The 27551-nt window shown below is 53.5% G+C and overlaps 11 protein-coding genes across 11 annotated transcripts; 4 read left to right on the forward strand and 7 right to left on the reverse strand.

The window, feature by feature from the left end:
- Positions 1-357: 357 nt before the first annotated feature.
- Positions 358-2278, reverse strand: ARB1 (ABC transporter ATP-binding protein arb1; the record flags this gene model as incomplete). Its single annotated transcript, XM_064839117.1, has 2 exons — positions 358-484; positions 549-2278. The coding sequence occupies 2 exons, from the start codon at positions 2276-2278 to the stop codon at positions 358-360; spliced, it is 1857 nt and encodes a 618-aa protein (XP_064693365.1).
- A 3947-nt stretch (positions 2279-6225) lies between these two features.
- LTS14_006422 (uncharacterized protein) lies at positions 6226-8595 on the forward strand (the record flags this gene model as incomplete). The annotated part of the gene is made up of 3 exons (XM_064839118.1): positions 6226-7233; positions 7292-7690; positions 7747-8595. The coding sequence occupies 3 exons, from the start codon at positions 6226-6228 to the stop codon at positions 8593-8595; spliced, it is 2256 nt and encodes a 751-aa protein (XP_064693366.1).
- Positions 8596-9582: 987 nt separating this feature from the next.
- On the reverse strand, positions 9583-10953 carry AZF1 (DNA-binding transcription factor; the record flags this gene model as incomplete). Its single annotated transcript, XM_064839119.1, has 1 exon — positions 9583-10953. The coding sequence occupies one exon, from the start codon at positions 10951-10953 to the stop codon at positions 9583-9585; it is 1371 nt and encodes a 456-aa protein (XP_064693367.1).
- Positions 10954-13095: 2142 nt separating this feature from the next.
- On the reverse strand, positions 13096-13955 carry LTS14_006424 (uncharacterized protein; the record flags this gene model as incomplete). Its single annotated transcript, XM_064839120.1, has 3 exons — positions 13096-13208; positions 13274-13366; positions 13424-13955. 3 exons carry the CDS (start codon positions 13953-13955, stop codon positions 13096-13098), a joined length of 738 nt encoding a protein of 245 aa, XP_064693368.1.
- Positions 13956-15171: 1216 nt separating this feature from the next.
- TUP1 (general transcription repressor) lies at positions 15172-17293 on the reverse strand (the record flags this gene model as incomplete). The annotated part of the gene is made up of 6 exons (XM_064839121.1): positions 15172-15272; positions 15327-15936; positions 15992-16563; positions 16620-16930; positions 16987-17068; positions 17182-17293. 6 exons carry the CDS (start codon positions 17291-17293, stop codon positions 15172-15174), a joined length of 1788 nt encoding a protein of 595 aa, XP_064693369.1.
- Positions 17294-18689: 1396 nt separating this feature from the next.
- On the forward strand, positions 18690-19628 carry LTS14_006426 (uncharacterized protein; the record flags this gene model as incomplete). The annotated part of the gene is made up of 1 exon (XM_064839122.1): positions 18690-19628. One exon carries the CDS (start codon positions 18690-18692, stop codon positions 19626-19628), a length of 939 nt encoding a protein of 312 aa, XP_064693370.1.
- A 218-nt stretch (positions 19629-19846) lies between these two features.
- Positions 19847-20331, reverse strand: LTS14_006427 (uncharacterized protein; the record flags this gene model as incomplete). The annotated part of the gene is made up of 2 exons (XM_064839123.1): positions 19847-19860; positions 19884-20331. The coding sequence occupies 2 exons, from the start codon at positions 20329-20331 to the stop codon at positions 19847-19849; spliced, it is 462 nt and encodes a 153-aa protein (XP_064693371.1).
- Positions 20332-22005: 1674 nt separating this feature from the next.
- Positions 22006-22819, forward strand: LTS14_006428 (uncharacterized protein; the record flags this gene model as incomplete). The annotated part of the gene is made up of 2 exons (XM_064839124.1): positions 22006-22587; positions 22682-22819. The coding sequence occupies 2 exons, from the start codon at positions 22006-22008 to the stop codon at positions 22817-22819; spliced, it is 720 nt and encodes a 239-aa protein (XP_064693372.1).
- A 176-nt stretch (positions 22820-22995) lies between these two features.
- On the reverse strand, positions 22996-23637 carry LTS14_006429 (uncharacterized protein; the record flags this gene model as incomplete). Its single annotated transcript, XM_064839125.1, has 1 exon — positions 22996-23637. The coding sequence occupies one exon, from the start codon at positions 23635-23637 to the stop codon at positions 22996-22998; it is 642 nt and encodes a 213-aa protein (XP_064693373.1).
- A 734-nt stretch (positions 23638-24371) lies between these two features.
- Positions 24372-25736, forward strand: VRG4 (GDP-mannose transporter into the lumen of the Golgi; the record flags this gene model as incomplete). Its single annotated transcript, XM_064839126.1, has 3 exons — positions 24372-24632; positions 24737-25214; positions 25387-25736. 3 exons carry the CDS (start codon positions 24372-24374, stop codon positions 25734-25736), a joined length of 1089 nt encoding a protein of 362 aa, XP_064693374.1.
- A 613-nt stretch (positions 25737-26349) lies between these two features.
- LTS14_006431 (uncharacterized protein) lies at positions 26350-27435 on the reverse strand (the record flags this gene model as incomplete). The annotated part of the gene is made up of 1 exon (XM_064839127.1): positions 26350-27435. The coding sequence occupies one exon, from the start codon at positions 27433-27435 to the stop codon at positions 26350-26352; it is 1086 nt and encodes a 361-aa protein (XP_064693375.1).
- Between the last annotated feature and the right edge of the window lie 116 nt (positions 27436-27551).

Genomic DNA, 27551 nt, shown 5'->3' on the forward strand with positions numbered 1-27551 from the left:
CTCCCGCACGTCGCAACGTTCTCCTGCACTTACGCCGTTGTAGAATCTGGAGGCGTTGATCTAGAACACGGGGGGAATTCAAGATAATCATGTTCATTCTTGATGAGTAATTCATAATCTACGAAGGACGAGAAGAGGGGAACGCCTTTAGGTCTATCCTGCCAAATGCACCGCTTCCCACACGACCCTCATGCATGCTTTTTCAAATGAAGACGATGGCAGGAGCATGGAGCTCTCGCCTCTGGCATGGCGCATAGTCCACACAGATAGGCGTGCTACCCCAATATCACCTCGTCAACCTCGGGCGCCTTGATGCCTTGTGATGTGCGCGTAAGAGTCCATAGCATAGCCACGCACTTACACACCACCCCTCGCCAACAACTTCTTCCTCAGCGAGTTCTTGTACGCACCGATGCTGCCATCCCACCTCGTCACAGTCTTGTTCTCACACACCATAATATCCTTGGCAATCTTGTCAAGCAATCTGCAGTAAACACGTCAGCATTCCAAATCTGTAAAACTGGCCCGAGGGGATTATCCAAACGTACCTGAAATCGTGGGAAACAACCACCACACCGCCCGAGAAAGAGTTAATAGCATCCGCCAAACTATCAATAGTAGGGATATCCAATCCATTCGTTGGCTCGTCCAGCAACAACATATTCGGGCTCTCAATGGCGAGTAGTGCGAACACGATCCTTGACTTCTGACCTTCTGACAGCGTACCCATGAGCGCAGTCTGCGATTCACCACTCAAGCCGTACCGACCCATCTGTTGGCGCCAGTACTGGTAATCTTGACTGATGGCAGGGTATTTGTCGCGGACGAAATCGAGAGCGGATTTGTTGAGGTCGAGTTGTTCCGCGCTGTGTTGGCTGTACATTCCAAGCTTCAAATGAGTGTGTCTGCTCACAGAGCCGGAGGTAGGAGAGAGTTTGCCGGTGAAGATACGGAGGAGAGTCGACTTTCCAACACCGTTGGGTCCGACAAGAGCGGTACGGGAATCCATGTCGACACCGAAATCGAGGTTTTCGTAGAGGTTGTCTTCTTTCTTGCCGGAGTAGGAGAATGTGACGTTATCCAGCGACAGAACAGGAGGAGGAAGTTTCTCAACGTCCGCGAAGCGGAAACTGAAGACTCGATCGACTTTGACGGGCTGGATGAAGCCATCCGCCTCCATCTTATCCAAAATCTTCTGCCTACTCTTCGCTTGACGAACCAAGTTGGCATAGGTACCGGCTTTGGCAATGAATTCCTTGATATGCTTGATCTCATCTTGCTGCTTCTCATACGCCTTGTGCTGATTTACCTCGTTCTCGGATCGGGTCTTCATGTAAGAATCGTAGTTACCACCGTAGTAGATCAGGGATTGCATCCGCATATCAATCATGTTTGTGCAAACGCCGTTGAGGAAATCCATGGAGTGAGAGACGAGGATGAGAGTACGGTCCCATTTCTTGAGGTACTCTTCCAGCCAGACACAGGCTTCGAGGTCCAAATGAGCGGTGGGATCGTCGAGGAGGAGGAGAGATGGGCGGACGAAGAGGGCTTTGGCAAGGGCGACACGCATACGCCAGCCTCCTGACATGTCCTTGGTCTTCTTGTCCATTGTTTTTTTATTGAAGCCGAGACCTGTCAAGATCTGGCCGGCGCGGGTGTGGAAGGTGCTTGGGTCCATGCCGTCGATTTGTTCGTAGAGGATTTCGAGCTTCGGGCTGTCTGGACCATCGTCTTCCAAGATCTTCTCGGCCAGTGACTCCATATCCTTCAGCGCCTTCTCTGCTTGCTGCACGACCCACTCGAGCGCACCAGTATTCGAAGGCTCGGCGCCCTCGTTCAGTAGGTAAATGTCGATGTGCTCTGGGAACGGGTACTCTCGCTTCGCAATGGCCTTGAGGATTGTAGACTTTCCGCAGCCGTTCTCGCCCAACAGACCGTATCGTCGCCCATAGTTGACTTCGAGTGTCGAGTCTGTGACGAGTACTTTGCCGTGGAAGGTCAAGGAGGCAGATGTGATCTTGACATCGCGGCTGGCTTCCAGGGAGGCGAGCACACCCGTTGTGACTCGGTCTGAAATGCCGTCCTTATCCTCTTGCATTGCCATCTTGGCGACGGACTCGCTGACGCCATTTTCGATCTCATCGTCGCTATTGGCTGCTGAAGTATTCTTCGAGGCGTTTTTGGAAGCCAGGCGGGAGGTGGGAGTCTTCTTGCCGGTGGCAGCGGCCTTCTCGGCTTTCTTGGCCTGGCGCGCTGCTTTGGATGCAGAGACAGACATTTTCAAAGGTGTAGATGTGTGTGGTGTTGTGGTTAAGAAAAATGTGATACCCAAATACGGCAGCGCCTTGCCCGCTTTCTTTCGTTGTTGGTGGGGCTAATCGATACCACTCTTCTGCCTGTAAGAAGTGGTGGCGAGTTCGGTGAAGATGCCGACGGGAGACTATTGTATGGCAGACCTGCTGCTACGGATGATTGGTATCTGGGAATCTTTACAGCCGTGAATAGGGAAAGCCGCCGCACCAGTTTTCACTCTGAGAGTTTGTGCTGCGGGACATTTTCTAACCTCAAAACCCACCTCGTCACCAGGGTCCACCCGCTCCGCTGCCTGACTCATCCTCAACACTTCTGTTCGGACGTGCTTCACATCTGCCTTCACGAGAACCCGTGTCTATAAACCAACAAGAACATCTGACGGCCGTGGAGTATCAAGAGGTCGAGTATAGGTCCTTCTGGGTCTACGCAGAGACCGCCTGCCGCGTCCACTACCAGGAATGATGTGGGAATACATTGCACGTTGCCTACTCTCAATCATCGATATTGACACAAGGTAGATAGGTAGCATCCTTACTTCTCTATTGGTCTCCTTTTTCCTATCCACGTTATGGCTAGCTGTATGTTGCGACAAACAGGAAATGCTATGCCACCAAGAAATCATCCACCTACTGAATCCTCCCACTCGAACCCATTATTACATTCGCCGAACCGGAGAAACCTCATCAGCACTCTCTTAGTCCTTGATCGTGAGCTCGAAGCTTCATGGCCAGACATAACAGACATTTTAAACGAGCATTGCAGTTAGACTAGCATCAAGGGTTCAGGAAATGGAAGGTTCTTGGTCGTGCCTATAAGCCTGGAGGTGAAATGCTGGGTTCTGGCCCAAGTCGATACATGGATGCTGAGACTTGGTGTGCAGCACAATTTGGGGCACTCGGGCGCGGCCATTGATTGCGAGTGCGACGGGAGGATAGTTGTCGCGGGTGGTGTTCACTGTTGTGAGCAGCGAGAGCCTTCGAGTCTTGGCATGGCCTGGCAAGACTGACGGGGCGCTCAATCCATTTAAATCACAAGTGCGCCGCTGTGAAGGTATTACGCTTCTCTTAGTCATGCTTGCCTACATCGCATGACTGCCAGGAGTTGATAATGGTATGGCTATAGACTTGCCAGGCAACGCTTGATTTGAGGCAGTGAAGCAGGTGCTGGCCGACCAAAGCATGCAAGAGGGAAGGACAGAGTTGCGATGGGTAGATAGCCACAAGCTTGACTTGCCACAGCTTGAAATGCTATTCCTCCGTGGCACAAACAAGAGGGAAAACGTAGGAGTATGACGGGGCTGGGCGCAGTGAAGAAAGAAAGTGCTCACGCTTCATCGTGAGGAGGATGTCGTGTATCGATTTAGTGCAACAACATACCAGGTGTACAGAGTACTGCCTGGGCTGGGAAAGGCGTAAGAACACGGTATTGGAATTGCACCCACATCCTCGACCAGTCGAATACGTGATGTATGAGGAAATTCACAGTACGATGTAAGAACAGCCGTTTCTAGCCATACTGTATTGAACCTCTCTTCTCAAGGAGCCCTCGGGTCGGTCACGACACTTCTGAAAGTCTAGTCTGGTGAATACAAGCTCGTAACGTAGCGATCACAGGTTTCCCAGTTGACGCAGAAGCCACTCAAAATATCGGTACAGTGTGTCAGTAGAAATGGAGGACAGCTTTGAGCAGGGAGTGTAGATGGTGAAGAACACCATGTTCGGGCCCGACGAGCATTATGTCTGACCAGTACTCAGGATGAGACATCAGCACAGCGTGGGCGGTCATGATGAGTAATGATGCTGATCTCACGAACGCTTTACGCCAGGCGTGCGGCTGAGATCCTGATGCCAAGGCATCTCCTTGCTGGCAGCCTTCGATCGTGCTGAGTGGCGAGTGAGATGCAATGTAGATCCAGCGGCTGAATACCTTCTGCCTGTTACCCTGTAGCGAAGTCTATGCACGTTCCTGGTTGAGAAGTATTTAAGACCGGATGTAGTAAGAATGTATTATATTACGGTGATTCATCATGCGCTTATCTCATATATCTAGCATGAGGACTCGGATATTGGCAGCGCATCCAATAGCATGCTTTGCTACGTCTTTACAAGGCCGGGAAGGAGCAGGCGATAACGCTGATGTCTTGAGCTGTAGTGTGCAGCCCTGTCGCGGTACTGATGCGTGGAATATTGTTATTGCTCCACCGTACAGCCTTTCAGATGTCTAGCGGAGTTGGCTGTACGCTCCTCGATTTTCAGCAATTACACCTATTGTCCAACTTCTAGCGGATCAGAGCGGAAGTAGGATCCGAGGCGCGAAGGAGGTCGTGAGGGAAATATGGACTGGCGCTCTGCCAATAGGCTCCTGAGCTTAATCGAATACGCTTTCGTGGGATTTGGCTTGACTTTGAGGCTGCGCCACGCCAATCTTACAGTATTTCCAGTGGGCGTACGGTGGTATCTTGGCCTTGGAGTGCAGACAAGCAACGCTGTTAAAGTGATGACAGCCTGCATCAAAGATGGAGTTGCTGTTGTGTACCTCCATGCTGCGAGGCTATATGGTGGGGAGCGAGAACCTTGTCCCACACGTCGCATCGGGTATTTCTTCACTGCAAATACGAGTGTTCATCTTCTGCGGGTGAGCTGCTATTTTAAGCGCGACCATGTGCGGCTGTCTGCGTGCGGAAGCGAGACTCCACCGCTTGTGACCATACCAGACAAACGAGCTTGAGAGACAGGTACACAGCAGGAGGGCGAGAGAGAAGTTTGGTTCGAGACTCACGCCTCCCCATCTTTCGTCATAACATCAAATCGGCCCTGATACCGATCAAATTGCTTGTACCACCTGTAAGGAGAAGCGCCTACCGCATGGAGGCCTCGGGGGCGGAGACATAAACGGTGGTGGATCGGCGAGTATGGCTAGAACCCCCCTGTGCCGTCTTCGCTTGGCTCACACTAGCTTCACGAGCCTTGTTGACTACATGCTGCCGTCCCGACCGATTGGACTGGTATCATCGACTCAGCTCGTACACGCTTAGGCTCCATGTGGCAGCTCAGAAGACTGGAAGAATATGCAGACCCACATACTGCAGTTTGTGGCTGTGAGTATCGGTTCGTGGACTTGACAAGACGGCCTACGGCAGGATGTACAGGGGTAATATGTGTGATGTGCTCGCCCGATACGTATGAATGATGGTTCCTTTGAGCATCAGGATACGGCCAACTGGATCGGTCTGATCAATCACAAGCAACATCACACACTTTCTTGTCCCTGGCCGGACCATCATGCCACCGAAATCTTATACCGGGACATTAATTAAATTAGCAGCCGCTGGATACGGAATGAGGCTGACCAGAGTTCAGGGCCCGTAACAGTAGCCTCGAGGTTGTATTGATTTTGTCGCCTAAGCACCGCCTTACGGCCTCGCCCGTCTGCACTGGTCAGACAATACTTCCGTAGAATGCAGGTCCGTATGCACCGCTGATCCGTGCGGTTACGATTTGTGTCTGAAATAGGCGTCCTGTGAACTGGAAGCTCGGCGCCCTACGCTGAACAAAGGTGAGCCTAACGACAGCCGCAACGATTAGTCCACACCTTCCACGTTGTTGGCCAACGATCAGCAAACGACGGACGAACGTTGACGGGTTCTTAACCGAAGGCTGCCTTCTCTCTTGCACTTCGATCTTTCATCTTTTGCTCTTGGCGGTTTGCCGCGCTCTTCACGACCCTTTCCTTTACCTCATCCAACGACAAGACTTCGCCCCAAGTGATCGTCAAGTCCGGTTCCCTGTCCCTCGTTGCAGCCGGCTTAGGTCTGACCTGTCGTGCACTCTTAATTGTAATCTTTCCTGTTTGCGCCCTCCTTCTGGATCTTCTTGCGATCTATGACCGACTCATTCTTCCCTTTCAACCAAGATGGTCGCCAATTTCCTTAGCACAGGCACTGTCCTGCTTCTTTCTGGCTTTGCAGCAGCCGCACCACAACTTCATCCTGCGCCCTTTTCGCATCCTCGACCAGGACCGGCACTGGGACGCTTTTCGATCGACTTTCTTCCTGCTTTCAAGGCTCTCCAGTCCGCCGCATCAGATGTCGGTAGCACATCAACGTTAGGTACATCCGCAACCGGCACCAAGACATCTGCCACATCATCCGGGGCATCTTCGCCACAAGGCACAACGGTTGTGTCGACACATATATCGACAGTTGCTGCTACAGTTACTGCTACGGTGACGAAAGTCGACACTGCGCAACACGGGACCGCCACTATTAATGTCAGTGGCAACACTCCAGCTTCGACAGGGCTAGCGACACAGATCAAGCCATCGCCTTCACCATTCGGTGGTCCGGCGAGAGGGTCGTACCGTGGTCCAGCCTTTTTGCCTCCTGGCCACAGCCTAGCGCCAGGTCTTCCTCAATGGCAAACCAACGGCAATAGCCCACTTGGGACTTTCGATGCTCCTCGCTTGCCCCCATGGCTCAGCGGTCCTTTTGAAGGCGGTCAGTCACCTTGGGGTGGCAGAGACCCTTACAATACCAACCCATACAACAGCCCACCAGAGACCGGTGTGACCAGGAAGTACCAGTTCAACATTGCTGAAGGCACAATCGCACCTGACGGTGTTGAGCGAGCTGCTCTGTTGGTTAATGGAGCATTCCCTGGTCCGACGGTTGAGGCCAACTGGGGAGACTGGATCGAGGTCGAAGTAACAAACAATCTTCCAGTAGAAGGCACCACGATCCACTGGCACGGTCTGCTCCAGACTGCTACTCCATGGATGGATGGTATTCCAGCTGTGATGCAGTGTCCCATCTCCCCTAATGGCGGCACATTCACCTACCGATTCAAGGCTGATCTGTATGGTACATCTTGGTGGCACGCCCATTATTCTGCGCAATATGCAGGTGGCATCCTGGGTCCAATGGTATGCGCCATTTTAATGATACTCGACCTCGACTGAATACCGCTAACGCTCATGCTAGATTATTTACGGCCCACACGATAGCAGCTACGATGTCGATCTTGGCCCTGTCCTGCTTTCCGACTGGTACCATACCAGCTACTACGATCTGGTCGAGCAGACAATGGCTCCAATTGCCGCGAACGCACTACCACCAATCAGTCAGAACAACTTGATCAACGGCAAGATGAACTATCCTTGCGCGAACGCTACAGGTCTGAAGTGCACGCCCAACGCCGGTATCTCGAAGTTCAACGTCACTTCCGGCCAAAGCTACCGTCTGCGTCTCATGAACACTGGATCCGAGGGTATTCAGAAGTTCAGCATCGATGGCGCTAAGTTGACTGTCATTGCCAACGACTTCGTCCCAGTAACACCATACGATGTCGACGTGGTTACATTGGCCATCGGCCAGAGATCGGTATGTTGGCTTGTCGGCATTTATTAGCATGACTATGAGACTAACGACATATATAGGACGTTATCTTCAAGGCTAATGGCAAGCCGACTGACGCAGTCTGGATGCGTTCTACGCTTGGCCCTTCTGCGTTTGTCGGTGGCTGCACACTCAACGATGGGATCTCACCCGAGGCCGTTGCCGCGATCTACTACCAACACGCAAACCAGTCTGCGATCCCGACTACCAACTCCTCTATCCCGCTCTCGGAGATCCTACGTTGCCAGAATGATGATTTGTCTATGACTCAGCCCTCCTACTCGATCACACCGCCTGTTGTACCGTCTACGACACAGGTTATCAACATCACCTATCAATCCAACGGAACGACGAATCTGTTCTACATGAACAACTCCACTTTCCGCGCCAACTACAACGACCCAGTGTTATTGGACGCAAAGCTCGGCAAGACCGACTTTCCAGCAGAGTATAATGTCTACAATTTTGGATCTGCCTCTTCCGTTCGGTTTGTGGTCTACAATTACGCTTTCACGGGCGCCCACCCAATGCATTTGCACGGCCACAACATGTATGTCCTTGCCACCGGCACCGGTACCTGGGATGGAACAGTCGTCAACCCCGGCAATCCTCAGAGGCGTGACGTCCAGCTCCTTCCCAACTCCGTTAGCCTGGGAGGTGACCCGGGATTCATGGTCATCCAATTCGACGCTGACAATGCGGGTGTCTGGCCTTTCCACTGCCACATTGCTTGGCATGTATCTGGCGGCCTCTACATCAACGTTCTCGAAGGTCCCGATGACATCAAGAACAAGATGCAAATCCCTAGTACAATGGCTCAGACATGCCGTGACTGGAATGGCTGGACAGACGGTGGCCATGTCGTGCCCGAGATCGATTCTGGTCTCTAAAGGATCAATTCGAGATACGAGGCTTCCATCGACCATTGAAGAGCAAGGCTATATCACATTAGCGACGGCGCTTCTCCACGCGTTACGCTCCAAAATGCCACGTCGATTTCTAATATAATAACTGCGACGGTAGACTTTATTTATATGTAAATAACCTTTGGGTAGTTACCCACAATAGAGCCAGTAGATTCTTGGATCCCACCTCTTCTACCGCGTGTTTGCTCACACCAACTCCTCCAGTCGTGTCTTGTCGTTTCACAGCCTTGTCTCACTTGATTGTACTGAGCCTATCGGTCATTGAGCCAGCTCATCATCAAGTCCAACGTTATCGCAAGCGTGCCGCAAGTATGAATTAGAACCTCATGGAAAGGACGGCAACCATCGGAAGTATATGAGCCCGGCGTGTGGAAGCTGAGGAGGTTGTCTCCACCTTACAGACTATTCAGAGCCAAGCCAGCGACGAGATGGAAGTCTTTTATGTCTGGGACTCGGTCTCTCTCGATTGCGAAGTTTGTCGGGTATGACGACGTCTGAGATATATCGTGTCATTATACATGTACTGTAAGTAGCTTATCAGTAATAAGTGCTTTCGTCAGCCTTGCTTGGCTTCGCGGAGAACGATTTCACGAACTGTACTCGCAAGTGCGAAGCGTACAGGAGATTGTTGCGAGACGTTATCGTATAGATCTTATCTTGCGCCATCGAGATAGCTTGCAATGCGGAACCGCTTAGCCGACGCCATTGGCGAAGATATGCATGTCGTGGGGTCGTAAGACGTGGATATAGCGTTGCTGGATTCAGGTCTCAAAATGATTGATGTCAGTCGGTGGTGGAATTCCCTAGACGTGAAACTTCTGGATGCACAGAGGTTGCTACAAGTATATACAGACTGTACAACACATCATAAGTCCGACCTTAATATATTGTGAATGACGAGGGTATCTCGAACGCCTTTGAATGCCGACCTCTCTCTTCGCTTGACAACCATTATTGCATGAACATGGCAGGAGGCAGCGGCATACCCAGTGATACAGTCCCTCCTCCTGAAGCTGTGCTGATGATGCTGTCTCTTCTCTGGCTGGGCGATATACATGTACTGTCTGGCGACGCGTAGGCGGTGTTGCTAATCCGTCTGTCCTTGCCTCGACCTTTGATGCCCTTGTTGCAGTTCTTGTACAAGCCTGCGAAGTACTCCCAGAGCTTTTTCTCCCACTCCTGCACGACATCGCCTTCCTTGATATTCTCGAAACGTGCCTTTAGTCGTCGGATCGTCTCGACGTGGAACTTGTTCTGGTGGGACTTGAGGTTGCCTAGCTGAGTGAATTGCTTGTTGCAATTGTCCAGCTTGCATGTGAATGGCTTAGCAGCAGTATGGACGATTTTGTGAGCTCGGACGTTGCCATGCTGCGCAAAAGTCTTGCCACATATATCGCAGTGGTATGGCCGTTCACCTGTGTGCCGACGTTCGTGAGTCTTGAGATTACCGAGCTGGCTGAAACGTTGTCCACATGTAGGCTCCTTGCAAAGAAAAGGCTTGACGCCAGTGTGTGCTCTGGTGTGGATCTCTAAATGGGTCTTCTGGTAAAAGGCTTTGCCACAGCCAGCAATCTGGCAGTGGTAACGCTTCTTGATCTTACTTGGCGTGGGCCGTGCTTCTGTCGACTTGACCCTCTCACTAGGCTGCTGCCCTGATGGCTGACACTTGGCTTGAATAGCTCGCATGAGCACATCAATGTCAGTAGAGAAGACGGCCGGCTTGCTTTCGTCAGAGGAGTCTGCTAAGCTCAAGGTGTCTGGTGATGAGAGGTAAGACTGTGCTTCGGTGAACAGGTGAGTGGCGAAAGTTGGAGATTGCTCTTCGGACTTGATATATGGCTCGCTCTCGGTGCTACTGTAGCTGAGGTCGTGGTGGTCATGTAGTGGTTGTATCAAGCTTGGAGCGGTACTCGAGCCCACGGGCCAACTCAACGAGCCGAAAGTGGCGCCAGAGAAGTCGGTTCCAAGCATGTAAGCATCCGCGTAGGTTGGTCCACCCAGCATTGCGGCCTCCGGCATTGACAGGTGGCTGAACATCTCACCTGGGGCCATCGATGGTGGATTGTGCTGTGGTATTTGATGGAATTGGGGCCGTAATTGTTGCTGGAATTGTGGTTGAACTTGTGGCAAATGTGATTGCATTTGATTATGTAGAAAAGGCATGGTCGACGATGCCGCAGCGGCAGCAGCAGCTGTATCTGGTCGAAACGGTATGTTGAAGCCGGGCATGAGGTCGGACATGTTGATGTTATCGTACGGTGGATGATTGAATCTGCGCCGTAGCAAGTCACTTGGCGCTGCTGGAGCTAGTACCGCGGCCATGATGTGAGGTTGTCGAGACCTGGTCGTTGTGGTAGCACACTTCCTGACTTTGCTATGTTATCGTATTCGCCGGGAGATTTGAGTCGTAGGATGGGCGGAAGGATTCAGTCGCAAGCCGGAAGGACTGAGACCGGTCGACCGCACTGTATGTACAACAGGACTTTGATGAGAAAGAAGCGAGTCACCACGCTTCGTCTTCAAACCTATCCGCAATATACCTAATAAGCTCAAGGTTCAACCAGTAGCCGCTCGCCGTCAAGCAACGGTGAGGTTCTGGGATGACGAGAGTATGTGGGGAGGAGTCCATCCCGCGACGAACAGACCCCATCTGCAGGAGGAGCGACGACGGACGGAAGGCTAAAGTGGCCAGGGTAGGATTCGGCGGGATGAATGCGTAAAGCGATCGCGACAGATGCGGCACCATCTTGACAGAGTCGTGGGTGGGAGCGCAAGGCGGATGCAGAGACGGCTCAAAATGATGTGAGTTTGCATATCCTGGGCCCTCATGCTCGGTTAAGATAGGCAGCTTTGGCCTCTTACGTCCTAGCCGTAGATCTTGTTGCGGAGCTCTGGACAATCACACAGCGCCGCTTCGTAGATCAGACGGCGGATATGCCTGGGGCAGACAATGTGCCGTGTAGGACGCTGCTGGATCGGGACCTTGGGCGGCACGCTATTGCTCGTCTGGTCAATGTCAATATTCACATTTGGCCTGGTAGTCCGGAGAAGGCTCGCAGCAAGGCCTGACAGGCTACATCGACTGCCCACGTGCTCGGAGATGGGAAGTGAAGTCGCAAGCCACTGAGCCAAAGTCAAACCTTGATGCCATACGCCTTGTGAGACTGCCCACCTTGATCCGCTGAGCGGATATCACGAATATGCCTGCCAGTCGACGGCTCCCATGCTTTCGCGAAGGACTCCTTGTCTGCCGACGAGCAAGGTACGGGCTGACTGGATCCTCGATTACCGTGGTATCGGTACTCGATAGGCAATATCTCCAGCTTGCGGCGCAACCTACGAGATCGAATTATGACAGCCAACCAATGACCGCCGCTCGGCTACGTTGACCCCGTCCGCTGCCACGAGCCACACCTGCTCTCTCAACCCACGTAGGCGGTACGCTACACTACTAGAAGGAGACTATTGCGTCTTCGGACGACGAAAAGACGACTGGCAAACCCCAACAGCACGCCCCGACCAGGACAGTAGGAACTCTCATCTCCGAAGCACACGAGGGACGTGATGTCGTCGGCGCTCGCCTCACAAATCCCACGCTGTTGAGCTGGAGTGGCAACATACCCGCCGCGTCATGCGCCTGCAGATATTGTTGTGCAATGCCTGATCCGAGGCAGCCAACGATGCACATTCGCTACATACTACACCTCCATCTCGTCGCGGAGGACCTGTCGTGATCGTCCACCAATTGCGGATCGAAGATTTGCCGACGGGTTGCAGCGCCGACTTCACGCCGAGGTCGCAGACTGCGTGGGGTGCTTCACTTCACCCGGGAATCTCTTTACGCATCGCTTTACGACTCTATGACCAAGCCCATACCCACGTTCGCTCCATGTATATCGCGAAGGGCGAAGGCCGTTGAGGGTCGCCGCCCCGGAAGTGCTGTTATGCAGCTATGTTCTGGAAGACAAGTCCGGAGTTTGGTGCCGCCAGGGACTGCAAGGCTGGCACGCAGGCTCCACCAGTGAGGGTGATGGTTTCCGACCTGTTTCCGTGTTGAAGGCGGAATGATAAAGCCTGATCGTGGTATGCCCGCATCCGCGCCGCATCCGCGGTTCGTGAAGTGCTTCATGACCTTGCGCAGATCTCAGCAGATCGGAGATCATGGACGATCACGTCGTTGACAGATCTTGTGCTGCCTCGGTGTACGATGGCTGTACTGTAGTTAAATTTGACGAGCCGCTCTATTATTGCTTGCAAGTTGAGATTTGGTATGGACGTCCCACAAAGAGACCGCTTCGTCAATTTGTGGCGTTCGCACGACAGGAACCGCAACCAAAACTGTAATGAAGACCACCGATGGTGTATAGTGCCTGTGCTCAGCAGATCTCTAGGAAGGCACAGCATTGGTAACAATCAATTCTCTGCTTTATCGAATAGTGACAGCATACTACTTGATAGGCGGCACTAGTACGTGCTACCCGCAGGTGTAGGCTCATACATCCATCGCTCATCTTCCAGCTTACGCGTAGCCTGCCGACGGAGATGTGCCATCATCTCAGGAACGAGTTCTTCCACGTCTGTGGCCAAGTCAGAAAGCGATCTGTAACAAATCTGCTCAGTCGGGCGTTGTGCGAGTACTCACCATCTCCCGCGCCGCCCTTAACACTTCGCCCACCCATCGTTCGACCTGATGTGAAGTATTGACGTGCTACGGCTGCGTAGTACGTATCTGTGCCTACCAAAATCCATCAGAAATCGTCGTCGCGCTTCTAGCACTCTTGGAATCACTTACTAGCATCCTCGTCTTCCACACCATCACCACCCATCTCAGCAGAAGGATAATTCAAAGGCACGCCCATCGCCAGACCCTCATTCATACCACTAACATCAAGCATATAATTCCCATCAGCCTGCCTATTAACGATGTCCACATCTTCCTCTTCGCGTCTCGTAGCGCCTCTCCTGCCATGGTATTGTGCACCACCTTTCTCCGGCGAGCCTTGCCTTGCCGTCCTCAACCCATCTTGTGCTTGCCGTCGCCGCTGCCGCTGCCTCTGCATCACTGCTATCTCTTCCTCCGAGTCGGGGTCGGCGAGGACATCGTCTTCCACCCTCGGTGTTGTTCTGCTCGTTGGCCGGCGTGATAGAGCGGGTGCGAAGAGGTCGCGTGTCTGCTGTGGTGGACGAGGACGTGCAGACGCGTTACTGGCGTTTGAGCGGAGGCTGGATTGAGAGGTTTGGGAGCGGAAGGAGGGGTTGCCGGTTGTTGGGCGGAGTGGTGCATCTGTGAAGGGGTCGTGGGGTGGTTGGCGAGTGGGTGGCATTATGCGTATCGTTTTGTGACGGTGTTACAATCGATACTGTAGAAACGGCAGCGTCTTGTTCTCTCCCACCGCCTACGCGCCTTGATGACTGTCAGAAGCGCGTCTCACTACCATCACCGTCCATGACTGCCATCGGGATTCTCGCCGTTGTTTGCACAACACTCGCCAACGATATTTCTTCTCCAGAGCCCTGCCGAAGCACGACCAAACTGATGAAAAAAGAGGAGGTTCGCGTCAGCCGGAGGTAGTGCGATAGCAGCGACACGGTGCCCTCGACATGGAGCAAGCCCCAGCGGCCGAGAGGCTCGGGCCAAAAAGAAGATTAATCGTAAAAGACCTCGATGAGGTCGTATTAGTGATTAAACTAATAAGAACAGATACTACACTTGATCTAAGCCAAACTATAGAGAGTGTTAGCGAGATGTCGTGCAGCATGGCGGCCCAGTGTATGGGTAGGTAGCTTACAGGCAAAGAGAGCTTCCGAGAGAAGTGGTTTGTGTTGGAAGGGAACGAAAACTTTTATACCAGTGTGTGAGTGGTCCGTGCTGATGCGAATTTGGCGAGTCAGGGTCGCGCCTTCCGCTTTTTCACCATGACGCTGATGGGGCAGGTGCGCGGTGGCCGCGTGGCTAGTGAAGGCAGGAGCAGGCGCAATAATGAGGAAGTAACGATCTAGGGACATATAAATATGAGTTCTGTACGAGCTATGATTTTCTCACATGTCGAATTTAACAAGTACGCCGATGCCACGCTACGAGACATGGCTTTAGGCAAGAAGATTCGGCAAGACATGTTCGTGGGCGTGGAGAACTGTGAGGATATATTTTGGATAAATACATAAGGTACTGCGGATACAAAGAGAACATATAAATTGTCCAGTGGCGTTGCGCACCATACCAGCTTGGGCAGCAGATTGCTGACAATGCACCTTACTTGTCGGATACTGCTGTCCATCGTTATGCGGAGTGGAGGGCGTTCGTGATCGTAGCCAGGAGGCTAGTGCATAGGCCGACATACAGCTGGTTCTCGTCTTTGACATGGCCTAGAGCAGAGGCGCGCCAGTGAAACCGCGTGGCCGGCCTCGCGACACCTGACACAGTCCCTGGTACAGCCTCAGCTTCTCAGCACTCCTGCTCGTCCATATTTCGCGATCATGCAGGCGAGCCCTGATAAAACAGCCGAAACGATTCCTAGCCTCCTCAGCTCATCAAACCCCCTACGGCCCATTATAAGGCCCATACCTCCAAATCCTCGCCTTCATATCCCCAGATCCCGTAGCAAACAGCGCACCCGTCGGCGAAGGCGCCACAGAAATAACTACGCACGAAAGTTAGCCAGTACGTAACATCAATATCTCTAAATCAGACTCACCACTATTCTTATGCCCCTGCAACATCAACTGCGCCTGCCCATTCTCAGGGTCCCAGAACTGCACGCCTCGGTCCTTGGACCCAGACATGACCCAAGCGCCATCAGGCGTGAGCGCAACCGAGAGCACAAAGTCCTTATGCCCTTCAAACACACGGATACACTCTCCAGACTTCGGTCCGGGAGCACCTTGTCGGCCGGGGAACTCCCGGGGGCTGAGACGCCACATTCGGATCGTCTTGTCCAGAGAGCCGGAGACGAGATGGTTGCCATGTGGTGCGAAAGCGACAGAGTAGACGCTGTCCTTGTGGCCTTGCTCGCCTTCCGTGCGCTCGACCAGGACGCCAGTCGTGGTGTCCCAGATGCGGACGCTCTTGTCGAGGGATCCGGCAGCGACGTAGCGGCCGTCGGGCGAGATGGCGACGGTGGTGACGCCATCTTCGATTTGAAGGGTGAGAACGCATTGGTTCTCTTGAATGTCCCAGAGACGGATGGTGCGATCGCCTGATCCAGACGCGATGTAGCGGCCATCGGAGGCGAAGTCGAGGGAGTAGATGTCTTGATCGTGACCTGCGAAGCTATGACGGATTGATCGCGAGGCAATGTCCCATACCTGCGAACGCGTTAGTCTCTGCGTGAAAACCTTTGATGACAAAATCGTAGCTCACCCTGATAATCTTGTCCTCCGCACCAGTAGCCAAAAACAAGCCATTAGGACTAAAGCACACACTACGAATATAGAGATCACCATCCTGCGTGGTGGCCGAATCCTGCAAGTGGCACACCTGCTTTCCAGTCTGGACGTCGAAGATCTGGGCAGATCTATTGCAACCAGTCGCGACGAAACGACCATCATGGCTGAAGCGGACACAGCACACCACACTCTGATGGGCGAGATTGTGCTCGAGATTCACGTCGAGCCTGCGCGGCACACGAGGGTTGAATACGGCGTGCCAGTCCTCTCCTTGACGCTTGAGGTGAGGTGGGAGCTTTTCTGGATCAAGCTCGCTGAGCTGGTTGCCGATTGCCTCCAATTGCTCGCGTGTGTATTGGAAGTCTGGCGCCAGCTGTTGGTTCTGAGGTGGTGGGGTTGGTCGTGCGATGCCAGGCGATCCTGGGTATGGATTTGCTTGGCCCTGCTGAGGTGTTGCTGGGCCACGAAGCCCGGGTGGACCCACGCGAGGCTTATTACCCGGTCCTGGAGATGCTGCTTGTGGTGGTGGCTGAGGACCGCCGTAGCCTGCGTATGTAAAGTTAGTATTAACTTTCGCTGAAACCGTGATAAGAACTACCTACCGTTCAGACCTGGGCCTTGGGGCTGACCATAATTGAAAGGATTGTGCGGTCCAGGTGGAGGCTGGTTCAGACCTGGAGGGCCTTGTCCCTGCATGTGGCCTGGCATACCAGGTTGACCTTGCTGCTCTTGTGGTGGAGGGGCAAGACCTGGGCCGCCTTGTCCCCCACCAGCCATGATACCTTGAAAGAGGTCTCTTGGGCCATGCCCAATGACTGGCGGCTGAGGTTGAGATGGACCAGCATGACCGCCCTGCGAAGGTCCACCACGCTGCTCAAGCTCATGGCGCAGACGCGAGATTTCCTCCTCGTACCTTGGTGTTGTTAGCATGATCCTAACATGACCAGACTTGTTGTGCAATATACATACTTTCCCTTCATGGTGAGGTGAGTCTGTTCGAGCTGAAAGATCTTGGTACGGACCAGTTCCATCTCATGGATTTGGGTCGCTACTGTAAGAATCACGTGTCAGTATAATGCGCGTCCGATATGCGATTGCCGAATGTAGCAGGCACGGCGTCTCATCTCCTCCGACCTCACGTCAAGTTCCCATGAGTACACTCACATTGCTGGTCGTAATCATTGGAGCGGTGTGCTTGTGCCTCGAACTCGGCGCGCACTTGGTCGAGCAGCTCTCCGAGCCTGTTCGGCGGTTGCTGAGCTCGATGTGGATACATCTTGTCTTTGTACGGGTGCGATCTCTTCTGCTGCTGGTACTGCCGTGATCTCAGGTCGCGTGTTTCGTAGATGGACTCGAAGAGCTCGTTGGCGGCCGGCTGTGGCGCGAAGTGAGATTTGTCCTCTACCACCTCGAAGCTTGTCGCATACGCGCAGCCGCACGCCAATCGCAATACTCGTCACTCGTGTCCACGTTCTGCGCGCTCCTCTAGTGTTGTCGGCCTTTTCGTGGTGCGTCAATGTCGGATTGATGGATGGATGAGATGGAAGCGCGAGTGTCGCCCAAGCGGGGGGGAATCAAGTAGGCAAAGCAGGTAGATGGTCGGGCGGACAGACGAGCAAAGTAGTGCAGCCTTTTTGGTGCGATACATGCGGCAAGCAACGGGCCCCATGCAGCATGCGAGTCTATATGCAGCCACTGAACCTACTTGGAATAAGCGAACGGTCTACAGGAGCTAATATATGGAGTGGATCCCGTGCCGCTGCAACCTCACTTTCTTCTACCAGCTGTTTTCTAGATTGACAGGGCTGTACTGGAGAAACGATTGCTACAGCGTGCTATTTCTTGCATGCACTAGATATAGACCTACAAGCCGACAACCATCGCCCAGCACATACTTACTTCACAGTGCTATCCGCGGCGTGTTCCTTGCCCGCCGTCTCCTAACACTTCAGCCCATCTCCCTCGCAGACCGGATATGCCTCCCCGCAATCGTGCGTCGTGACATGCGCAGCCGAGCAGGAAAGGCGCCCACGATGCAGAGGCGGGAGTCGAGACAAGCGTGACATTGACGGAGGTAGCCTTTCTAAATATTCATGCAGTGCACGATCACACCGCAGCGCGGCAGCTGGCAGTAGTTACAAGAACATGAGACTGTGTCTCACTCGACCCATGGCATCGGAGACTGTGCCTAGATAGACTTCGAACGTCGCACAGGTGCTGTAATTGCATATTCGATGCAACCGTTGAGCACGGCACGATATGATCTGCTACGTAACTCGATGTTGTGCGTGTGTAACACTCCTATACGCTAGAAGGATATATAGCTATTCGTCGTAAAGTCCGAAACGTACCATCCTCGCTGTTGTATGAGTATCTTAAGGATGCACATGCAATGGTAGAGGGGCTAGACAGGAGGTCATTATAGCCACAAGGCCAGTATGTCCTGTGTAGATTTTGGCACTGCGTAGTCGTCGTCGCCGCTGCAACATGCTAAAGCGTTCTTCCTGTATTCGGCTTAGCTCAGGGTTATTCGGATCTGGGTCCGAGCAGCCGATTGACGCCTGCGTATGAACTATGGAGTATACACCAGTGTAGCAAGAGGATAAAGAGCGTACGGTCACCGCCGATATTCTACTCGCCATCGCCAGACTGCCATACTTGGACCGACCGAGATGGAGACACTACACAAGCTCGCCGGTGTGCAAGACGCTTCTGACTTGCAGTCCTCCTGGAACGAACGCCCATCGCAACCTCAAGTAGTCCCCCCGCCAGTCCCAGCCAAAGACGATCACTACGGCGAGTCATCGCAGCGAGATACCTTCCAACGAGCCTCCCGCGCCTCGCTCCCCCTCAATCGTCGCGCCTCACACAAATCCTTCAATAGCTCTCGATCACGAGGCGCAAAGAGCAGACCCCACAGTCCCGTCGGCGCACCAGAAGACTATCCCGCTCCGCCATCAGCCACGCAGAAAGAGTTCGGCGGAGGCGTCGGTACATCGTCGTCATCAGCGCAAGATGAGCCAGACCATCAGACGGCGATCCCTGCCTCGCGACCTTCACACGATAGCATAGCGACTGCGACTACAGGTACCGAGGACTTTGCCTGGGGTCCCTGGCACCCTTGCTTCCCACATCCGAATCCACATTGCAGTCCCAATAGCCCTGAGTACCTCAACACACGAGTGATAAGAGTCAAGCGCGACTGGCTGCAATCAGGAGATCTGTACCCACAATACGCGAACCTCTACCCCGAGATCCTGGACCCACTAGTCAGCGACAGCGACTTCCGGTACCTCGTCTCGAACCTGAACAGCAGACTCAAAGCCGCTTTCGATCCCTTCGCGAGCAGAAGCTGGGTGGATACTGTGATGGGCGTGTTGACAGGATGGGTCTGGGACGATCTGGGCTTGACGGGGGCGAAGAGGGCGGAGAAGGGGATTGAGGGGTTTTTGGAGGAGTGGAATCGGGGTTGTGAGAGGGAGGGGAAGGAGGTGAGGGTTATTGGGTTGAGGAGGACGGGTTTCATGGGTTTGGACTTCGTGATTCCGGATCCGGGGATTGATGGGGTGGATGAGGAGGATGACGTTTTGGAGGATGAGATTATGGGATGATAATGTTTGCGCATTGGTCGGTTGCTTTGGGAAGCGCAGGTGTTGGTGTATTACTTTTGGTGGATACTGGATATTGTACGAATATAAGATCAGGATCGAACTGGCATTGCCGTTGTACTGCTTTGTATATGCACGCACTCAGCAAACTCCTTAGACCACGCAGCCCAACCCGTCCATGGTCAGCACAGCCGCATCACGCCCTTAAAGCGTCGCGGCGATCACGCACTACCCTCTGCCGCTCTTGTTTCTTCTCACCTTTGCTCGCACCGTCCTCTTCCAGTATCAACTCGACGCGTTTCCAAAGACAATATCCCGCTATCGCCACCCCAACCTCGTACACGACACACTCCGCAATGATGAACCGACTCGCACTTTCATACCACTTCGCTGTCGACTGCTCGTGCAGCTCTTGCGGATACATTATATATCCCAGCACGAGCATATCCAGGACAAGCACCAGGAAATAAGCATTGAAAGCCATGGACCACAGTCGTTCATACGGCGGGAGGGGCTCATTGCGAGGTACGTGGGAGTCGTAAATATCTCGCTCTGTCGGCTCAGCAGGCAGAGGATTGCGTCCCTGACTACTCGCGCGCCACTGGTTGTCGCCTCCGTGCATGAAGTCGTCAGAGCTGGCGTCTCTTCCATGATTGATCTGGAGGGTACCGCGGACGGCTTCTTCGCTCGTCTCGGCTGCGATCATCGCGGTGTTACTCTCGTGGTCTTCAAATGTTGCTTCGAACGGTGGGAATAGTGTAGGATCGGCCTCGCTGAAGCGGAAGTATTCGTTAATTGCGCTGAGGATGAGGCAAGCGGCTGCTATGAAGAGGAGCAAGAGAAGGACTGTGTCCGAAGTGGTATCTGGTCGCGTGACCTCGAAGTCCGGAAGCCAGATGATTTGTGGTGGGCCGTCAGGTATTGGGTTCAGGATCGACCAGTTGCGGCAGCAGGAGCAGCAGCAGCAGCAGCAGTAGTGGCACTCGATATGCAGTCCCGGGTTCATAAAGTGAGATCATGATCGTGTTACGATTTGGGGGGATGCGGACGAGTCGCCGCATATGTTTGGACAAGGTATGCACGATGTTCTAGCAATCACGCCTTCTGGAATGAGAACAGGAAGGAGCCTATCGGAGACGAAAGAAAAGGAAAGACAGAAGGGGAAACAAGAGCAAGAGCATATCCGCTCGGGATGTTCGTGTCGGATGATCCATACATGTACACTACGATCTTGCCCTGGGCGCCCTTTTGGAAGGAGATTTCTTGCTAGCGTCCTCCAAGTCGTTGCGACTTGCCACTCAGAACTACCCACAAAAGCAAACACATTCAGATACGACCTACTAGTGGGGAGGGAAGGGCGCCCCCGTCTCGGCACACTGCATATGTCCTAAACTATTGCGCATGGTAATACACCTCATCACCTCTTCACCACTTCCCAAGACACTATTCATACCCCCGAGCCAGCTTGCAAAAGACCCTGACTCGACTTGTCAAATGCGAGAAAGCCGAAGAGAAAGGAAGAGCGAGGATCTTGAGTAGTTACAAGATGTACTTCCATTGCACAAGGTCCTGTTGGCTATTGCTATTGCTGATAAGATACAAGCAGACCTTATGGTACAAGCTTCTTCTCGCGGACCACCTCGGTGGCTGACTAAGGTGAAGACGCAGTCCATGAGGATACGTGAGGTCATGAGGTTATCGACCTCGTTCGCGGTATGCACATGAGCCTGAATTCGGGCTGATGGTGCTATTGCTGAAGTGGTCCGAGGAAGGGCAAGGCAGGTGACCATGCCCATGGTATGGTGACGAGAGCAGTCATATTCAAGAAGCCTAATTTTCTCACTACATAGCTCCGATATGGAATGCTTAGCTTAACTTAGCTTACTCGCCTTTCTTCAGGACTTGCTGGTAAGCAGTCACGAGAAAGTAAAGAGGACAACAGGCTGACCACCCACCTCCAATCAATTCGTGCTGTGTAAAACAACATGGCCATGCTTCTCTCTCTAGCACACGCCGTTCAGACGCTTTCGGCGCTCGTATATAAGCGAGAACTCCCACACCACCTCCCCTCTCCCCCGAATCCTGCTCTTTTCGAGTCCGGCCCTCCTCCAAGCCGAGTACTTCGTCACCACTATCCGCGCGCCCCCCCCCGCCGCCACAGCTCCCAAGCACATCACCACAGCACCACTCATAATGGCAACAACCCACCACAACTGCTCCTGCGCCGAGCAACCCCTGCCAGTCCCGGCTTTATCGTAACGACACGACCGTGCCGCGAATCCCGGTGCTGCGTAAGTCCACCACACCGTCCAGCCCGAATTCCGGCAAATCCATCAGAAGGTGTCTATGCAGCATGAAAAGAGGAGAGCTGACGCTGAAGATGCAGGATGCGGTCGAAGACCTCGAGAATTTGGAGCCACCGGCGTACGCATTCGTCGATTACAAAATCACCAACGCCTCTTCCTCCGCACCACCACCACTACCGCCAGCGCGACCGGCTTACCCATCTAAAGCCTTCTGCCCTAATTCCGCCACCACAAGAAATCCAGGTGGGCATCTCTCAGCCTCCGCCCTCGAGGACGGCACTTCATCCCCACCCTCATCAACAAACCCACCATCCTACCTAAACCCTAACCCCACAAACCCCGCCCTAACAGCCTTCCTCATCACCCGCACCCGCACCCACCGACCTCATCCCCGGCCCCCTCCCCACCAACCCAGATCCTCCCAACTGGGTCAATACCTCGTCGCGGTCATCATCTTCGTCCTCCTTTTCGGCGCGATGATAGGCCTTTTCGCTCGTCGGCATGAATCTAGGAGTTTTGTCTGTGGAAACGATGGGGATGCGGGGCCGGGATGTTGGGTTAGGATGATGGGGGCGAGGAAGGGTGGTTTTGTTCATAGTAGTGGGGAGGGTGAAGCTGGGAGGAGTCCTTGGGTTTGTCGGTTCGGCAAGGCCGGGGTGAGTTGTTCTTCTTTCCACTTTGATCCGTGTCGGAGATGAAGTTGGTTTGGCGTGTGAGTCGTTTGCTGACTTTTCGTGATTGCTTGTGTAGTGGACCTGCGAGACGCCGAAGAGTGTTGCGAAGGAGATGGGTGTTTATGTTCGGAAGTGTCGGAGGGGCGATGATAAGGACGAGTGTTTCTGGCCGAGTGCGGGGGGGATGCCGGAGCCGGAGATTCGAGGATTGTAGATGATGGACGTATACTGCGCATGCGGACGAGGGTGGATTTGCGGTGGCACTGCGCCAAGTCGATCAGGTGTAGCCTTCCAGAAAAGGGAACTCCGTCCAGCAGGTTCGATTTACAGCCGATCATCGCAGTCCCACGCTTACGATAAGCAGCCTCGAATAACAACAGGCTTTCAACTTCAATCCCAGTCATCCCCCTCATCAACCACATCCTCCACCTCTCTCTTGCTTCTCCTCTCCTCCCCCTCAGCCATACTCCCCCTTACCAACACCCCCGTCCCCAACAACCTCACCTCCAACTCCCTGACGGTAAAAGTATCCGTCCTACTCCCCAGCCCCTCAAACCCCAACACCCGATCCACCCCCACCCCATCAATAAACGCCAGCACGCAAGGCAAAATCTGAATCCCCAGTTTCACTACCAGAAAAGGAGCATTGTCTACATTGACAGATACGAAGCGGGTGTCCAGGTGTCGTTCGGCTAACACAGCCAATTTCTCGTCCATGATCCTGCACCGGTTGAAGTCGGGTTTCATGAAGTGGACTACACATAATTTCGTGCTGGTGGTGATGGAGAGGACTTCTTTTTCGTCTTTGATCTCCATGTATTTGCCATGACCCGGTTGTTCCTTAAGAGTCTTGGTGCGCGTGTATTCGGCGTGGAGCTGGTTTATCCTTTCGGAGCGGAGGTGGGCGAGCGTGGTATTGTCGTCGTTGTCTTCGGCTTCGAGTTCGGCGATTAGCGCGTCTTCGTCGTCCGAGTCGTGGGTGGTGACGTGTTTGTCGAGGAGGGTGGCGACGTGGGGGTCGAGGGCGGGCATGATCGAAGTGGTGATGGTGGTGGTGGTGGTATGGCGGATTTATTTGTCGAGGGAGCGGTATTGTGTGGCATTGGGGGAATTTCTGGGGAATTTCTGATAGCGGGCACGTGGAGGGGAAAGTCGGGAGACGCGTTGTGTGGCACGCTAGTGGGAGATCGCCTGCAGGGCTGAGCTGAGGCCTCGTATACGTCCATAAAATAATCTTGGATGACGGGGAAATCCAGCAGTGTTGGCTGATTTGGGCCGTGAAGCAGCTTGTAGCAACAACCTCATATTACTACTTTCCTCCTTCAAACATCCTGCATCTTGGCATTCGTTGTCTCGTTGAGATATACGAGAAGAAAGCCACGTGGATATCCCATCCCGCCTTGAACCCAAACGTTTGGGGGAAGACCCTTGCACTCGCAGCGGAAAGCAGGAGAGAGAAAGGCACAACCTCACCTCCCATCATCCATCCACCTCCCTTCCTGTCCATTTATTTACTATTCAGTCATACCACTCCTTCCACATCATCCACATCATCCACATCATCCACATCATCCACAGCATCCACATCATCCACTGACTGCGCCCAGCGCACCCCCCAACCACCCACCACGACGACCCGCATCGGCTTCCCCCAAACCCGAGCTTGGAAACCCGCCTCAGCCTTTGCGCCGCGGACCTCTCCTCCGTCCACACCCACTTCCACCCTTCCACCACACCCACACCCACACCCACACCCACACATCAACATGGCCGACGATAAAAAACGCGATGCCACCATCGAAATGGGCGAGAAGATGCCCAACGGTAACGGCAGCGCCCACTTCGACGCCCAACCCAAACCCCTCGAGCCACGACCCGCGAAGAACGTGTTAGCTGGTAGCGTCACGAACAACCCCGTCATAGCCATAACCGCATACTGTGGGAGCAGCATCCTCATGACGGTGACGAACAAATATGTCCTGAGCGGCAACGGGTTCAATATGAATTTCTTGCTGCTCGCCGTACAGGTAAGTCTCAACCTCATCCCACAAAAACTCCTAGCATTATGCACGATGCTTTTTTTGTATGACGTGATGGCAGTGCTGACTTGTGTGAAATGTTATGGCTACAGTCCATCGTCTGCATCCTCGCCATCCAAACCGCCAAATCCGCCTCCCTCATCTCCTTCCGCGACTTCCACCGCGACGAAGCCCGGAAATGGTTCCCCATCTCCCTCCTCCTCATCGGCATGATCTACACCTCCACCAAAGCCCTCCAATACCTGAGCATACCCGTCTACACCATCTTCAAGAACCTCACCATCATCCTCATAGCCTACGGCGAAGTCCTCTGGTTCGGCGGCAGCGTGACGAGCATGGCGCTGCTTTCGTTTGGTTTGATGGTGGCGAGTTCCGTGATTGCGGCGTGGGCGGATATCCAGCATGCGCTTACGAGTTATGGCGGGGATGCGGTGAGCGGGGAGGCGGCGGAGAAGATCTCCACGTTGAATGCTGGGTATTTGTGGATGATGTTCAATTGTTTCTGCTCGGCGACGTTCCTGTTGGCGATGCGGAAGAGGATCAAGTTGACCAATTTCTCCGACTACGACAGTAAGTCGTTTGACTTCCCACCTTCCTTGCAACGTCGACAACGGCGAGACTGACTCAGATGAACTTTTAGCAATGTACTACAACAACCTCCTCTCCATCCCCATCCTCCTCCTCTGCTCCCTCTTCCTGGAAAACTGGTCCTCGGCCAACCTCTCCACTGTCTTTCCCCCAGAAACCCGAACCTGGATCTTCTCCACCATGGTCATTTCCGGCCTCAGCTCCGTCTTCATCTCCTACACCTCGGCCTGGTGCGTCCGCATCACTTCCTCCACTACATACTCCATGGTCGGCGCGTTGAATAAACTTCCCATTGCGATCTCCGGCTTGGTTTTCTTTGATGCGCCCGTTACGATTCCGAGTGTTAGTGCGATCGGGGTCGGGTTTGTGAGTGGGTTGGTTTATGCGGTGGCGAAGGTTAGGCAGAAGAAGGATGCCGCTTCTAAGGGTGGGCCGGCGGGCGGGAGTGTGTTGCCGACTACGAGTGCGAGTGTGCAGAGTATGCGGGATTCGCTGAAGTCGTAGGATTCGTTTGTTGGGGTTGGAAATCGTGGTGGTTAGTTTGCATTGCAAGGACTTTGTTGGTGTTTGGGGTGAGAAAGTGTGCTTTTTCGCAAGTCCTGAGTGGAGGTGTTCTTCGGGACATCGTAGTTGTTTGTGTCGAGCAGAAGGAGCTTGCTGCAGGCGTTCTGGGCGATGGGATGCAGGGGATATAGAAATGGCGTTTTTTTTTGTATGAGCAGCGGAACGTCTAGGTATGCTTCCACCACCCCTCATGGATTGAAGATCTGAAGGAGCATTCTTACGATTGTAGATCTTGTACTTCATGTAATTCTATACCTACCTTTCTCCATCCCTCACTAGCTGTGCGGATCTCCTGGCGACGTCGGAAAGTTACTAAGATAGCTGCCTCCTAGTGACTCTTATCGCTACTATGGGATGCGCACTTGCCCTGGAGAGAGAGATGGCCCTATGCGCCGCATCACGTCAACAAGGCAATCGCATATCAGCTCAAAGGCGCGGTGGAACTTCATTCACACGCTCTGCCTTCCCAAGATCTCGGAGTCCCTTCAGGGGGCGACTCTGCTGCTACAGCACTTGCCTCGACAATGCACCTCCTCGTTATCGTTCAATCTCGTCAATCGGGTGGCCCATGATACTGTAAGCAAAAATCCATGATGGCGACCAGATCCGTCATCGTCAGGCCTCTCTTATCGCCATCCTCCAGCAGCATATCGATGAGTTCTCTAAGCAAGTCTTCGTACTGTTCTATCCTCGTCGTCCGGCTCCATGAGGATTTCCGAAACGCCAATTCTGCTCTGCTCACCTTCCTCGTCGTGGCAACATCGATATCGAATACCAAAACACACTCCTGGCGAGACCCATGGGGCGGGTAAACGAACATCAAGCTGATCCTGATTTGTTTGAAGCTTACCTCAACTGGTAAGTGCATTAACCAGTAATTGGCCGGCGAGAAGATACTGTCAGCAGGTTTTCTCGGGCCCTCTTGTCCATCGATCTGTGCCCCGATCGACCACTGTCTGGAAGACAGGTAGATGGGCGCGAATTCGTCCCTAATCTGATGGCAGGTCGAACACAGTGCAGGGACTCTCATCTCAAGCAGACATGGCGCAGGGTCCGGTCCGCAGTCTAGCTCGTTATGCTCGAGGCTTGCGTCGTATATGAGATTGCGTAGCTCCGAAGGCAGGTTCAACAATGTGCCCTTCTGTGGCTGCAGATCGACTGTGCGAGCGGTCTTCGCAACGGTAGTGCTGACTGCATCAGAGATTGCAAAGGGCTTGTAGTGCCATAGCGAAGGCCGGACTTGTGCGCAGTAGACGACGGCCGAGTGGCCGCCTACCAGATCCGTATCACCCGTGGGCCATACTACGACGCTAGGATCATCGTCAAAGATGAAGCCGACCGCGAAGCCGACTTCGCATAGGGTCTTGGCCCAAAGTAATGGACTGTAAGAGAAAGCTTCATCCTGCTCCCAAATAGTCGGGTGTCCGTCTGCTACCCACTTCTCACGGGCAACAGCACCGAGACTGAGGTAGACCTTGCGGTTGTCACCTTGTAGGATGTTGGGCGGCGTGCATGACTGACACAGCGAGTTGAAGAAGTCATATCTCAGTAGCAATTCGCATGGATCAGCGGCGTCTCGTGGCCACAACGAGGTCGTTGGTACTGGGAAAGTGACAATAGAGAAGTCGACAGACCGCATAGTGACTAGGTGTTGCTTTGCTGTGTTTTCGAAGATGTCGAGAGCCTGCTTTGGCCGCCATATCGGCGCGGCTTCAAGTAGGGGTCGCGGCTCGCAAGGGCTGCTAAGAGCGAATG

Source organism: Recurvomyces mirabilis, assembly GCF_035927965.1.
Source record: "Recurvomyces mirabilis strain CCFEE 5264 chromosome Unknown scaffold_16, whole genome shotgun sequence".
Lineage (NCBI taxonomy): Eukaryota > Fungi > Ascomycota > Dothideomycetes > Mycosphaerellales > Teratosphaeriaceae > Recurvomyces > Recurvomyces mirabilis.